Consider the following 11,769-nt stretch of genomic DNA (forward strand, 5'->3'; position numbering starts at 1 on the left):
TAATATTTATACAGAGTTGAGGAGGCTGATACAAAAAAAAGTGCTTATGTAAAAATTAAATAAACAAACCTCGGTCCAATTTTGGCTGGTGGGAATATGCTAGAACACGCGGGGTTTTTCACAGTGGGGCATTAGAATCTTGTGGAGAAGGCAGAGATTTTGCTGATTATCATGTAAAGGGGGGGGAAGGGGGCCGCAAATGCCCTCTGGGTCCGCGCGTGGTGGGGGTTGGGTTGGAGGGGGCTGGAGGAGGTCGATGGAGTCCTGTGGTTCTCCTTTACACAACGCGGAACCAGAGGAGGTACCTGATAAATGCCAACTGCTTGACTGATTTCCTGGCGGGCAGGAAGAGGGTCACTTGGCTCCTATCAACTTTCATTCCGCCTGCCAGCCCGCAGCCCTGGAGATTTGGGCTTTGGAGAAGCAAGGCCCAGGTGCTGCATAAAATCCATCCTGCAAGTCTCTTTGCCTGGACACGCAGTCCATCACACCACCCCACCCCGGACCTTCCCAGAAAACGGGAGGCATTTCCCCACCCACTCGGCCTGGCATGCCTTGAACACCTCATCCCCACAAGCGGCACATGTATTTTCCAGGTTGGGCCCTGAGGGAGGCTGAGACCTGAGTTTTCTGCCACAGCCAAGGTCCTGGCCTGCGAGGCAGGTGACTTGTCTACACCCTGCAGGAGGCTCTTTGCCTGAAAGTGTCTTAGGTCCCTGAACACATGCCTCAGGCCAAGGGCTCAGGGATGATCCCACGTGGGCCTGTGGATCCAAGCGCCAAGTCCCAACTCGACTACATGTTCATTCGCGTGGGATCTCCAGGTCCCCCGCACTTCCCTAGCCTCAACCTTCCTTCCCTGCAGAATGGGCACAACCCCCTGCTGACAGCTGTAATTGAACGAAGCAGTGCGATGTGATGCGGGAGGGCCAGACTCTCCGGGTTCAAGGCCAGGCTCTGGGACGCTGGGGGAAATGAATTCACCGCTCGGTGACTCGGTTTGCGCATCTGTAAAATAGGGATGACGGGAGTGCCAACCTCCTATGGTGGTCGTGGGGCGGCGGGGGGGGGGGGACCAAATGAGGCCAACGACTGTGCAGCACTTGGCACGCGACTTCCCATAGTTCACGGTCAATGCCAGTACATGACTGTACCAGTTGAGGACGCAGGGGTTAGAGGCTGGGCACTGAGGTCAGAGGGCCGGAGTCTGCGTCCCAGTGACATCACTCATTAGCTGTGTGACCCTGGATAAATTAAACCACTTCCTTACCTGTTATGTGAGGTCAGTAATAATACCTAGCTCCGGCTGTGAGGTTTGAAGGGGCCGATCAAGGCAGAGTGCTGACACACGGTAAGCACTACTTATTGTCAATATCGTATAGCCATCGTCATATAACTGTCGTTAATATTAATATTCTAATGGAGAGGCAAGGAAGCCAACACTTGGTGAACACCTCTTACGGGGTAGTACTTGACGTGAATCCTCTGGCGAGGATATTCAAAGCCCAGCACTGGGTTTCTGCCTTCGGTCGAGGGGGGACATAAGGTTCCCGGGGGGGGGGGGGTGACCCACTTGTCCAAGACCCCAGAGGTGGGGAGGGGCAGTCGGTACCAGCTGTGCGATGTCCAGGGCAGGAAGGAAAGACTGACACTTAAGCGAAGGCCTTTCACGTGGCAAGCGGGGGGCTCGGCGCCCCCCGGCCCCACTTTGATCCGCACGGGAACCCTGGCTGCGGGTAGTACTGTCCCCCTTGGGTTGGTGACAGGCCTGAGTCTCTGGGAGGTGAGCTGTTTCAACTCTGCAAAGTCGCAGAGCGGGGACGCGACTGCGGTGGTCTGTAGGAATTCTGTTTACGCAGGTGTTTGGGGCACAACCTTCCACCGACTCCCTCTGAGCCAGGGGAAACAAAGTCTTTGTGTCCAGAAAACCCCAGAGAGAGGTCCAAACCCTGCAGTCCCCAAGCCCTAGGGGCCGCATGCGATCCTCTCCCAGGCTCCCGAGGATGAGGACGGGTGGCGGGGAAGGGGAGGGGCACCCTCCCAAAGACAAAGACACTCCACACCCAAACTGGTCGTTGTTACCCAGAAATCTTTATTACAAAAATATTTTGCAAGCCAAAAAGTTTAAGTTGCAACTATATACAAAATGGGGCCTGTTTCCTTCCTAGCAGTCTTAAAATAAACTCCCGAAACCACGCTCCTTCCGTAGTGTTCTTTCGACCTCTTCCTTTTCCTGGGGTTCGATACACAAGGTATGGGAATCTCCAGGCTGCCAGGCCGGAGCTAAAGCTGCACAGCTTCCTTGGCCTCATTCCCTTCCTCCCCTTCCAAAATTCAAAATAAAATAAAATAAAATGGCACCAAGAAAACACTCTCTTAAAATTCTGTGTGCATATGTGGGTGCGCGTGCACATACATGGGACACACTCAAGCACATGTGCCCTCTCTGGGCCGCAGAGAGGGAGGCTAAGGTTGACAAGCCAACCTTTTGGAACTTGGAAATGGCCCGAGCCAGGTGGCTGGGTCACTGTGCTCCCAGATGCCACAGAGAAACCCTGGCTCATCGGCCAAAACTGTCCACATGGCCCGTTGGCTCACCCGATTCCTGGATGCCATCGTGTGAAATGCCAAATCTCTGTCCCCAAAGAACTGGGTCTGAGCTGAGCTCCCAGGGTTCCATGCGTAGGACCTGCTGATGGGCAGCATGGCTCAGCTTCTTGTTCTGATGGCTTGGAATCCCTGGGGCATCCGATGGATGGCCGGACCCAGGGGGCGACGAAGATTAACCTTTCCGCTCTAAGACTTGGTTGGTTATGTGTGAAGACCGAATCGACAGGGCTCGCAACGTCTGCTGGCCCTGGGCCCAGCCAGGCCCCCAACTGGAAGGGTGGGGATCAGAGGCAACAGGTCACAGCATCTACCCAACCTCCTGAGACAGAGGGACAGAAGGAGGGTCAGTCTTGGCTTCACAGCTGCCCAGTCCTCCTGGCTGTTTGGGATTTATTCCAGTTTGATCCCCAAAGGGTTTGAGAGCAGAAGTAGAAGATTCCTCCTGCAGGCACCAGCTCAGAGAGCTGGAATGGGGTCGTCGTTAAGGGGCGGGGAAAACAGACGGGCATAGCTTCCCTCCCCCGCGTGGCCTTCCAGCGCTGGTAAGATGCCAGGGAGCAGGGGGGCATCTTTTCTCTCCCCTCTTTCTGGATGAGAAAACTGAGGCCTCGGGTCTCGACAAGCTTGCACTGTGAAGGACGCAGCCAGGAGGAGGAGCACTGAGCGGGTCTGGACTTAGCACGATGGGGGCACAGAAGACCGCAGTACCAGCCATGTGGCTCGGCTGAGAACGTGACCTATTTTGCCCTGGAGGGAAGGCTAAGCGTCTCCACGGGGCAGCCGCACTGCAACCTTCCTCCCCATCCTCGGGGTCTGGGATGTGGGGAAACCCAGTTTCCGCCGTAAAGAGGGTCCCCCCCCCGGGACGACCAACTGGTAAACCTTAGACCGCACAAGACCCGACCAGGTACTTCGACACATGACAAAGAGCCAAGAGAACGTTGCTGTCGTTTTAAGAAAAAAACCAAAACAAAACGAAACACCACAGATCAAATTTTCTAACACCTCAGGTTCAAGATTGCACATTTCACATTTCTCGATAATTTACAGGCGTCCGCAGCGAGATGTTGCTGAGTTAGTGCTAGCTGGAGGAAGCAAGCTCGGGTCTAGAAAGGAGAGGAGGGGCCGTGTGGAGCGTCACGGTTGGGACGGCGGGTCCTCAAGGAGTCTCGGAGGGCCACCAGGAGGAGGGGGGTTTTGTTACTCAGTCCTTGGTGGTGACGGTGGCGGCTGTGTGGGGGTTCCTCGGAGGCTCCTCCCCTCCCCCGGGGCTTGCGCCTCATCAATCCCGGGATGGGGAGGCTAGGACTCTTGGCAGCAGTCTCACCGAGTCTTGGGATGAGGGTCCCGGAGGGTTTTTTTCCAGCTTCTCCACGGACGGGGCAGTTCGATCGAAAGAGACAATCTTCCCCAAGCCCCAGGTGGGTGGTGCTAAAAGGAGGTGGGGTTTTCTCCCTCCTCACCCTGGAAGATCAGGCTGCAGAGCACGAAGGGGGGCAATCAGGGTCTCCAAGACCGTGACCGAGACCCGCATGTTGATGGAGACAGGCATGAGGGTTCTTGGACCCTGGTGGTTCTGGCCAGTTCCCAGGTGGGTCCCCCGGCTAGTCTGGCAACATCGGCCTCCGCGTGTGGTGATGTGGGGGGACTGTGGCTGCCCTGGAAATGTCGAAGAGCCACGTGGGTTGGGGAGACAAGAGCCAGCCTCATCCTGGAGTTCCAGGGCCTGCACCATCCCGGCCCTCTGGGAACTGGGCTGGCTGTCCCCATCACGGCTGTCCCACACGGGACAGGAAGGCTCGTGGGGACAGACCCTAGAGACGACCACAGTCCCGTTCACTTCCTCTGGACCTGGACGCTGGCATACTCCGAGTAGGATGGCTCGGGCTTGGGGGCTGGCTGCTTGGGGGCCCGGTTGAGGTGGACCATGTCTAGGTCGGCGTAGGTGAGGGTGTCCTCGGGCGCGGGCGGCGGGCCGGTCTGAATGCTGGCGTACTCTGTGTGGTTGTTGGGCTCGGCGGCCCGCGGGGCGGCCTTCTTCCCCTTGGGCAGGTTCAAGTCTGCGTATGTGATGTCATTGTTGTCCTGGATCTAAATGTGGTGGAGAGAAGTTCATTCTGGAGCCCCCAGCCACTCCTCCGCCCATCGGTACCGAGGCTGGACGCTTCTGTCTCCCCTTGGGCCCCGCTGGCTCAGCCCTAATTCACGCCCCCCTCTTCTTCAGCCCAGGTTCCCCGCCTCCGGCCTTACCCTTCCGATCCTCACCTGGCCCAAAGGAGCCTCCTACCCGCCAGTGGGGTCACCTCACGGCGCCGCCTCACTGTCCCTCTGCCTGACGTTCCGTTCTGTCCTTTCAGGGTTCTTCCCTCTGCCTGCTGTCCATTCCCCTTCTCCTCGTAACGAAACCCCTTCCACCTTGTGCCTTTTAGCACGTGCATCACTTCAACCTAAGACCACCCTCCCCTCAGCTGGCTCTAGGGTTCCTCTCTGTGCTTCCTCAAGCCGTGTCTCTCCATGACAGCACCCACCACCCAGGACCGACTCTGTCTGGGGGTCTGAGTAGGTGCCGACCCCCAGTGGGTGGAGATACTCATCTGTTTACTGGTTTATTCAACACATCTTCACTAGGTTATTTGTTATAATGCAGAACCCAAGGCTGGCATTGAAGAAGCCCCATCGGTGTGGAATGAGCGAACGAACGAAAGAATGGATGGCAATTTCAGCCTCACTCAGGGTGCAGCTGGGGTCTGGGAGACTGGGAACAGGGGCATGCGAGAACGAGAGCCCAGGTTGCAGGTGCAGTAAGGAGCCTGGGGCTTCAATCCTTCTCCTGCTCCGTCTAGCTGAGGGCCTTGGGGCAATCCACTTAAGCCTCTCTGGGCCTCGGTTTCCCCATCTGTAAGGCGGGGCTGGGATAGTGTCTGTTTCCAGGGTCCCTGTGAGGCTCAGACATGATCGCCCAGGTAAAGCGCACAGAACAGAGCCTGGCACACATCGAGGGAACCCGTGTGTCCGATAAATGCTAGCAATCATCAACCGCCTGGCAAATCTGAACATCTCCCGTGTGCTAATCTTATCGCTCGCAACGGCTGCCTTCAAATTACTCATCATGAATTGCAAACTTTGCTTCTTCCGTGCCCAGCACCTATGCTGTAGAAGGGGGCGGGGAAACACCACCACGGCTCCTCGCTGGTGCTCAGTAAGCACCACGGAGCGCAGCTCCCGCAGGCTTACAGGCCCTGTCTCAGCCCGTCGCTAGGAGCCCCCTCCCCCGCTTTACAAGTGAAGAAACTGAAGCCCAGAGAGGTTAAACAATTTGGTTCAAGTCACACAGCTGCAAAGGATCCAGAGTCTGTTGGACCCGACAGCTGTGGTCTCACCGCACGGCCCCCTCTGTCCCGAGCCTTGCACACTCACTCACTTCTCTCTGGGAAACCCACAGCAACAGCATTTAAAGTTCCTCCCTGGCAGGGGTCGGCACCTAGCACTGGGGATTCGAGACACAAGGCTGTAAGAAGCTCCGTGAGGGCCGGGCTGTGGCTGCCTTGGTCACTGCCCAGGGCCTGGCACATAGTAGGTGCTCAGGAAGTCGTGGCCGGCTGCGAATTCTGTGCAGGTTTTAGTGACCACCTCTCACCATCATCCTTTCCCCTGAAAGTTCCTGAGAGAAGTCCAGAGGTAACAATGACTGGGGAGAAGGCCACGCTTTGTAATTACCCCTTGGGCTTGTGCCCGGGGCCGCCGGGGGCGGGGCTGTCCCGGGTCGGGAGAGCAGGCCACAGTTGGGGCTTTACAAAGACCGTGCCTCTCAGCAGCCCGACTCTGTGCAACAGATTGCATCTGAAACGATGACAACACCCCGGGAAATGTCAAGGACAGCTGGTGCTCTCTCCTCGCGGGTTCAGGGCAGGGCCTGTCTCATCACAAGAGACAGAGGAACCCTCGGCCTCCAAGGTCTGACAGCGTCAGCCCGTGAGAAGCAGGGCGAGGTCTCTCGGAATCAGGCCAACCACGCTGCCCGTGAAATCGCCCCGGCAATGCTGCGGAGAAAGTGCCAGAAAGGGAGCATGCCCTTGCATGAGGCGATCGGTGAACAAACTGTGAGCGGTGCCCCCTGGAGTTGTGTGTTGGGTGCCCTGGGTCAAGGAGGTGGTGACCTTCTCCTGGCTGGGGCAGAGGACAAGGGGGAAAAGAGGACTGTGAGCATCCCCCCACTCTCTCCACCCCTGCCTCCACCCCACCCCTTCCCCCACTCTGGGGAAAGAGTCTTAATTTAGAACAGAATCTGCAACTCTGGTTGATGCAAGGAGATTGCACCAGTGAGAGTACCAGGAAGGGCATCTCACCAAGGACTGTACCTGGGTTATTTCTCTGGTATTCTTCTCGGGCTCATGCAATCTAAAAAGGAAAGAGACACACAGATAAAAATATCCTCACTATCTCCAGTGCTCATGCAAATTGGTAAGAATAACATTTCGGTTCCATTTCCTATATGGGCGGAGCAAGTCACAACAGAAACACAACGGCTTTATCAAATGTTTGGACAAAAGGGTCAATCTCACTAAAGAGGAACTTTCAGCAAGGCGCTCCCCCCCCCCTTTTTTTTTAAACCCACTCTTCCCCAGCAAGGATCTTCAAAAGTTAATATACCGGGTGCTGGGGAAGGTATGGTGAAACAGACACGTTCACGCATTGCTGACGGGAAGGTTAAACCCACACCCTTTTGGGAAGGCAGCTTGGCAAAATCGAGAGCTTGACTCATAAGTGCACATTTTTTTGGGAGAATTCAAAATATAGAAAAAGCTTGCTGCACAGAGGCATTTGTCACAGAGCGGGATAGGGAGGAAGGTTTCCATGTTAGAGCTCTGCCAGTTGGAACTGGTTAAGGAAATCAGGATAGACTCATAGATAAAAACTTAAAAGGTTTATGAGGAAGGGCTTTTTTTTTTTTATTACAAATGATTACATTAAAATGATAAGCAAAAAGGCAACATTCTCTGGAATGATCCCAAGCCTACAAAATTGTGTGGATCACCGGGAAGGAAACGTAGTAAAATGCTAACCGCAGTGGTCTTTGGGAGGGATTTTTTTTTTTTTCTTCCATTTCGTTCCCGTATTTTCCACACGTTCTCTATTCTACACATCTAGGTCTCAGCATTAAAAAAAAAAAAAAAAGAGAGAGAGAGGCGGAACGGTGTCCTGGTTAATCAAAGAAGCTGTTCATGCACTTGATTCTGTAATTGGAGGCCATCGCTTGGCTCACTGCAGGGTCATGGTCAAGGTGGTGAGCAACCCGGAGCCACTGGTTCTGTAGGAGTTGTGTAAATTCTCAGGCCGGCAACTCCAGGGATGTTAGCCTGGATAATGTCAGAAATGAGCAATGGGGCTTGGCAGCAGGGTTATTAATGGATTTGGCATGAGCTCTTGGCTCAGAAAGCAGTTCTGGGGCATGACAAGCCCCACGTGGCCACAGAAACAACCCTCTGGGAGCAGGGACGCTGGCTGCGGAGGAAGATCACGAAGGTCTATCCACACCCCTATTGCTTCCAACCCTTCCAGGAACCCCCGCTGCCTCTGGTTCAAGTAAGACTCATCACCCTGCGCGTCAGCCGTGCACGGTCTGGCCTCTGCTGACCTCCCCAGGCCCCTTCACGCTCCTGACCTCAGTGAACCACTTACCCACCCACCAAGTCTCTCCTGAGGGTTATTCGATGAGACGCACTTTGCGTCCACAACGGCCAGGAAAGCTGCCCTCCACCGCTCTGTCTCTTGGTGAACTTTTGTGCACTCTTCAAGACTCAACTGTGGTGTCGTCTCCTTGGGAAAGCTTCTGTGACAGTGGTGGACTGTCTAGACTGCCCCTCCGTGACAGCCCCAAGCCCCCTTGCCTATTTTCCAATGCGTCTGTCTGCCACCTGCCTGTCACGCTTCCTCAGCACGTGGGTACAAGTGCCCTAAAGTGACCTGGCATGAAGATAGGCTGCCCCGGGGCCTTTGCACATGCAGCCCTCCTTGCCTCTTCATTTGCTTCACTGCTTCTCTTCCCTCAGATGTGGTTTCAAACAGTCCTTTCTCGGGGAAACCTCCACTGAACCCCAAACTCCAGTCTCAGAATACTGGGTTCCTCTTTTTCAGAGCGGACTGGAAGTAATCATCCATTTGGTTGTGTCCGACTGTCCTGTGTCTGAGAATGGCACTACTGTTACCCACCCCTGTGCGCAGGCTACAGAAGTGGGAGTCAACCCTGATCCTCCTCTGTCCTCCTTTACAACCCATGTTAACCCATCCCAGTGCTTGCTGACGCTGCTTCCAAAATCCCGGCCACTCAGCCTCCCCCACCGTCCTAGCTCCCTCGTTTCCTCAGGAGCCTCTCCGCCATCCCTGCTTTGTTTCCGCCCCTCGGCCTGCCATTCTCCACACTGGAAAAGGCGTAAGTGAGGTCACGTCATATTCCGCTCCAAACCCTCAACCCACTGTCAGCACACAGGGAGATCCATGTCTGTATCCAGGATGGTACGGCCGCGCGATCGCTGCCCCCGCCCCCCACCCCCCCGGAATGTTCTAGCCTCCCATCTCTTCCCCTCGCCCACTCCAGGCCAGCTGCTCTGACCTCCTCCGTGTTCCACGAACATTTCCAACTGCTCCTGCCTCGGGGTCTTGGCACTGGCCGTTCCCTCTGCCTGGTCCACTCTTGCCCCAGATATTCCCGCAGCGGGAGCCTCCTCGTCCTTCAGCTACCTTCTGAATGTCACCTCCTTAGACAAGCTTGCCCTGACCGCCCACGGCACCCCACCCCCTGCTCTGCTCCGTGCCCAGCTGTATTTTATTTAGTCAGCGCCCGCATCACATCGTGCATTAACCTCCCCCCCACCTTGCTTGGTGACCTGCCCCCTGATGGACCGTGGGCTCCTCGCTGGAGCCCCGACACCCGGTGACGGGCTCATACACTGGCAGCGCCCCCAAAGTATTTGTTGAGTGAGTGACTGAATGAATGAATGAAGGCGGAATCAAAAGGGCCACGAGACCGGGGCGAGTGTCTGTTTCGCTCTCCTTCACGATCCCCCAGCTTAAGGCCTGGCACAGAGCTGGGCTCAATTCAGATGAATAAATGAAAGAATCAGAGAAGCCCTAAATATTCCAAGAATAAACGCACTGAATGTCTGACAAGTGAACAAATGGCCGCCCGAAGGAACCCCAGTGCCCAATTAAGGGAGCGGAAACATAGTGTTCTCTCGTCTGAGCTGGGGGAGACTACAGACAATGTTCGACCTGCACGCTCCCAACCCAGGGAGTGAGAGCTACCCAGGCCCTCACCAGCCCTGCAACCTGAAGGGCCCTTTGAGCTCAAAGCGGCGGCCTCCCCCCCGCCCCTCCCTCGGCACCCTCCCCGAGGTGCTCGGTTGTTACCCACGCCAGCGTCCTCTGGAAAGCGTCTGATCCCAGCCAGCCGACTGAAGCCAGCGCTGCATGGAAACTACCATTACCTCTCACCAGCTATCGCTTTGGTTTAGAGAGATGAAAGGGAGAGAGGAATCTGACGGCTCCCTTGGTAGGTTCACGTTGGAAAAATAGAAAACAGGCAGAAAATGGTTGGCTTCTCTGGGGAAGGAGAGCATCAGAGCACCAGCGTTCAGCGTCAGAGGTATCTGGGCCGGCCTCAGAGTTCTGGCACCTGCTAGCTGTGGGACCTCGGGAATGTCCCACGACTTCTCTGAGCCCCGGTTTCTTCCAGCACACACACACACACACACACACACGGCCAAGAAGAAGCTTCTAGAACAAGGGTTCTCAAAGTCTGGGTTGGAGGCAGCAACATCAGCACCACTTGGGAACTCGTTAGGAATGGAAATTCTGCATCAGAAAGTCGGGGGCGGGGGCGCCCAGTAATCTGTGTTTGAACAAGCCGTCTAGAAAATTCTGCCACACACTTGAGGTGGAGAAGCTCTGTTCAATTAAAACGGGATGATTGCAAATCAGAGGGGTTTTGCTATAATTAAAATCACCAACGGGCTACTATAGGAAAAGGCATAGATCGGTTCCCGGAACGCAGTCAGTGCTTGATAAATGTTAGCGGCCGAGGCTGTTATTATTATTATTATTATTGACACCGCCCCTTTCTTTCGGGAACTTATTGTCTAACTGGGGAGATCAGACAAGTAAAAAATAACGGCGACAATAAGGAAAAAAGAAAAGAAGAAAGAGCGATCCGTATCTGAGGCCGCGAAGCGCTTGGAGAAGGAGAGTTTTAGGGATCCGGGGGAGGAAGAGATGGGGATTGGGACCACGGTCTGGGGTGGCATTCATTCAGTCCGCATTCATTTGTTCATTCAACACACCTTAACTGAGCACCTACTCCATTCCAGGCATGGTGTGAAGTTCAGCAGTCACGGGGTGGGTTATAACACGGGGCACGTGCATTGACAGTTTGAATATTCCCCCAAGGTGTCAGTGCAGGGGCCCCAGGAGAGCTCGCAGGACAGGCCTCTGTCCTGGGGGGGGGGGGGGGTGGAAATGCCCTCTCTGAACCGGGAGAAAGGGCGGGAGGTAAGCAGATGAAAGGGTGACCTCCCATGTGGCACATCTCCAGGGGGCGCTGTTCACAGAACCCACTGTGACTGCTGCCTCCTGGCATGGTAGAGACCTTGGGTGGTGCCTGAGCACATCTCAGGGAGAGAGGCCAGCACGCAAGGGCTGGAAGGACAGTGAGGACACAGCGTGTGGGAGGCTGTGAAGGGAGTGCAGCCGGTCTGAGTCACCAAGCACGAGGGCTGGGGAGTGGCCAGGAATGAAACTATCCAAGTTAGTAAAGGCCGGACCACGAGGGGGTTGAGGGCCTCAGTAGTGCGGCTGGACTATGTTGAGGGCCGTAGGGAGCCACTGAAGGTTTTTAGGCAAAGGACAGAATTCGAGGCTTGCCCTTGGAAAAGAGTGTACCCGGCATACACACACACACAACACCCCCACTGCCCCCAACCTTGGCGTTGTCCTTGACTCTACAGTCCATCAGCAAGCCCTCTTGACTCTACCTCCAAAACGTATCCAGGATCTGAGCATTTCTCAGTCATCCCACTGCCACGGTCCAGGCCACCATCACGTGCTTGGACCACTGCAGTAGCCTCCTCCCAGGCCCCTCTACCTCCTCTACCCTTAGCTCCTACA

At 55.5% G+C, this 11,769-nt stretch overlaps 1 protein-coding gene across 4 annotated transcripts in view; it reads right to left on the reverse strand.

Annotated features, from left to right (window-relative positions):
• Positions 1-2,072: 2,072 nt before the first annotated feature.
• The window catches only part of LOC131485531 (tyrosine-protein phosphatase non-receptor type substrate 1-like), a 42,767-nt gene continuing 33,070 nt past the window's right edge, over positions 2,073-11,769 (reverse strand). For 3 of the 4 annotated variants that reach the window (XM_058685110.1, XM_058685111.1, XM_058685112.1), the window contains exons 8-9: positions 6,957-7,008; positions 2,073-4,701 (exon numbers count right to left, since the gene is read on the reverse strand). In XM_058685110.1, coding sequence (XP_058541093.1) covers positions 4,447-4,701; positions 6,957-7,008 — 307 coding nt within the window. In that variant the 3' untranslated portion in view covers positions 2,073-4,446. The remainder of the gene's footprint in view (positions 4,702-6,956; positions 7,009-11,769) is intronic. The other variant, XM_058685113.1, reaches the window with a different exon arrangement.

Source organism: Neofelis nebulosa, chromosome 9 (assembly GCF_028018385.1).
Source record: "Neofelis nebulosa isolate mNeoNeb1 chromosome 9, mNeoNeb1.pri, whole genome shotgun sequence".
Classification (NCBI taxonomy): domain Eukaryota; kingdom Metazoa; phylum Chordata; class Mammalia; order Carnivora; family Felidae; genus Neofelis; species Neofelis nebulosa.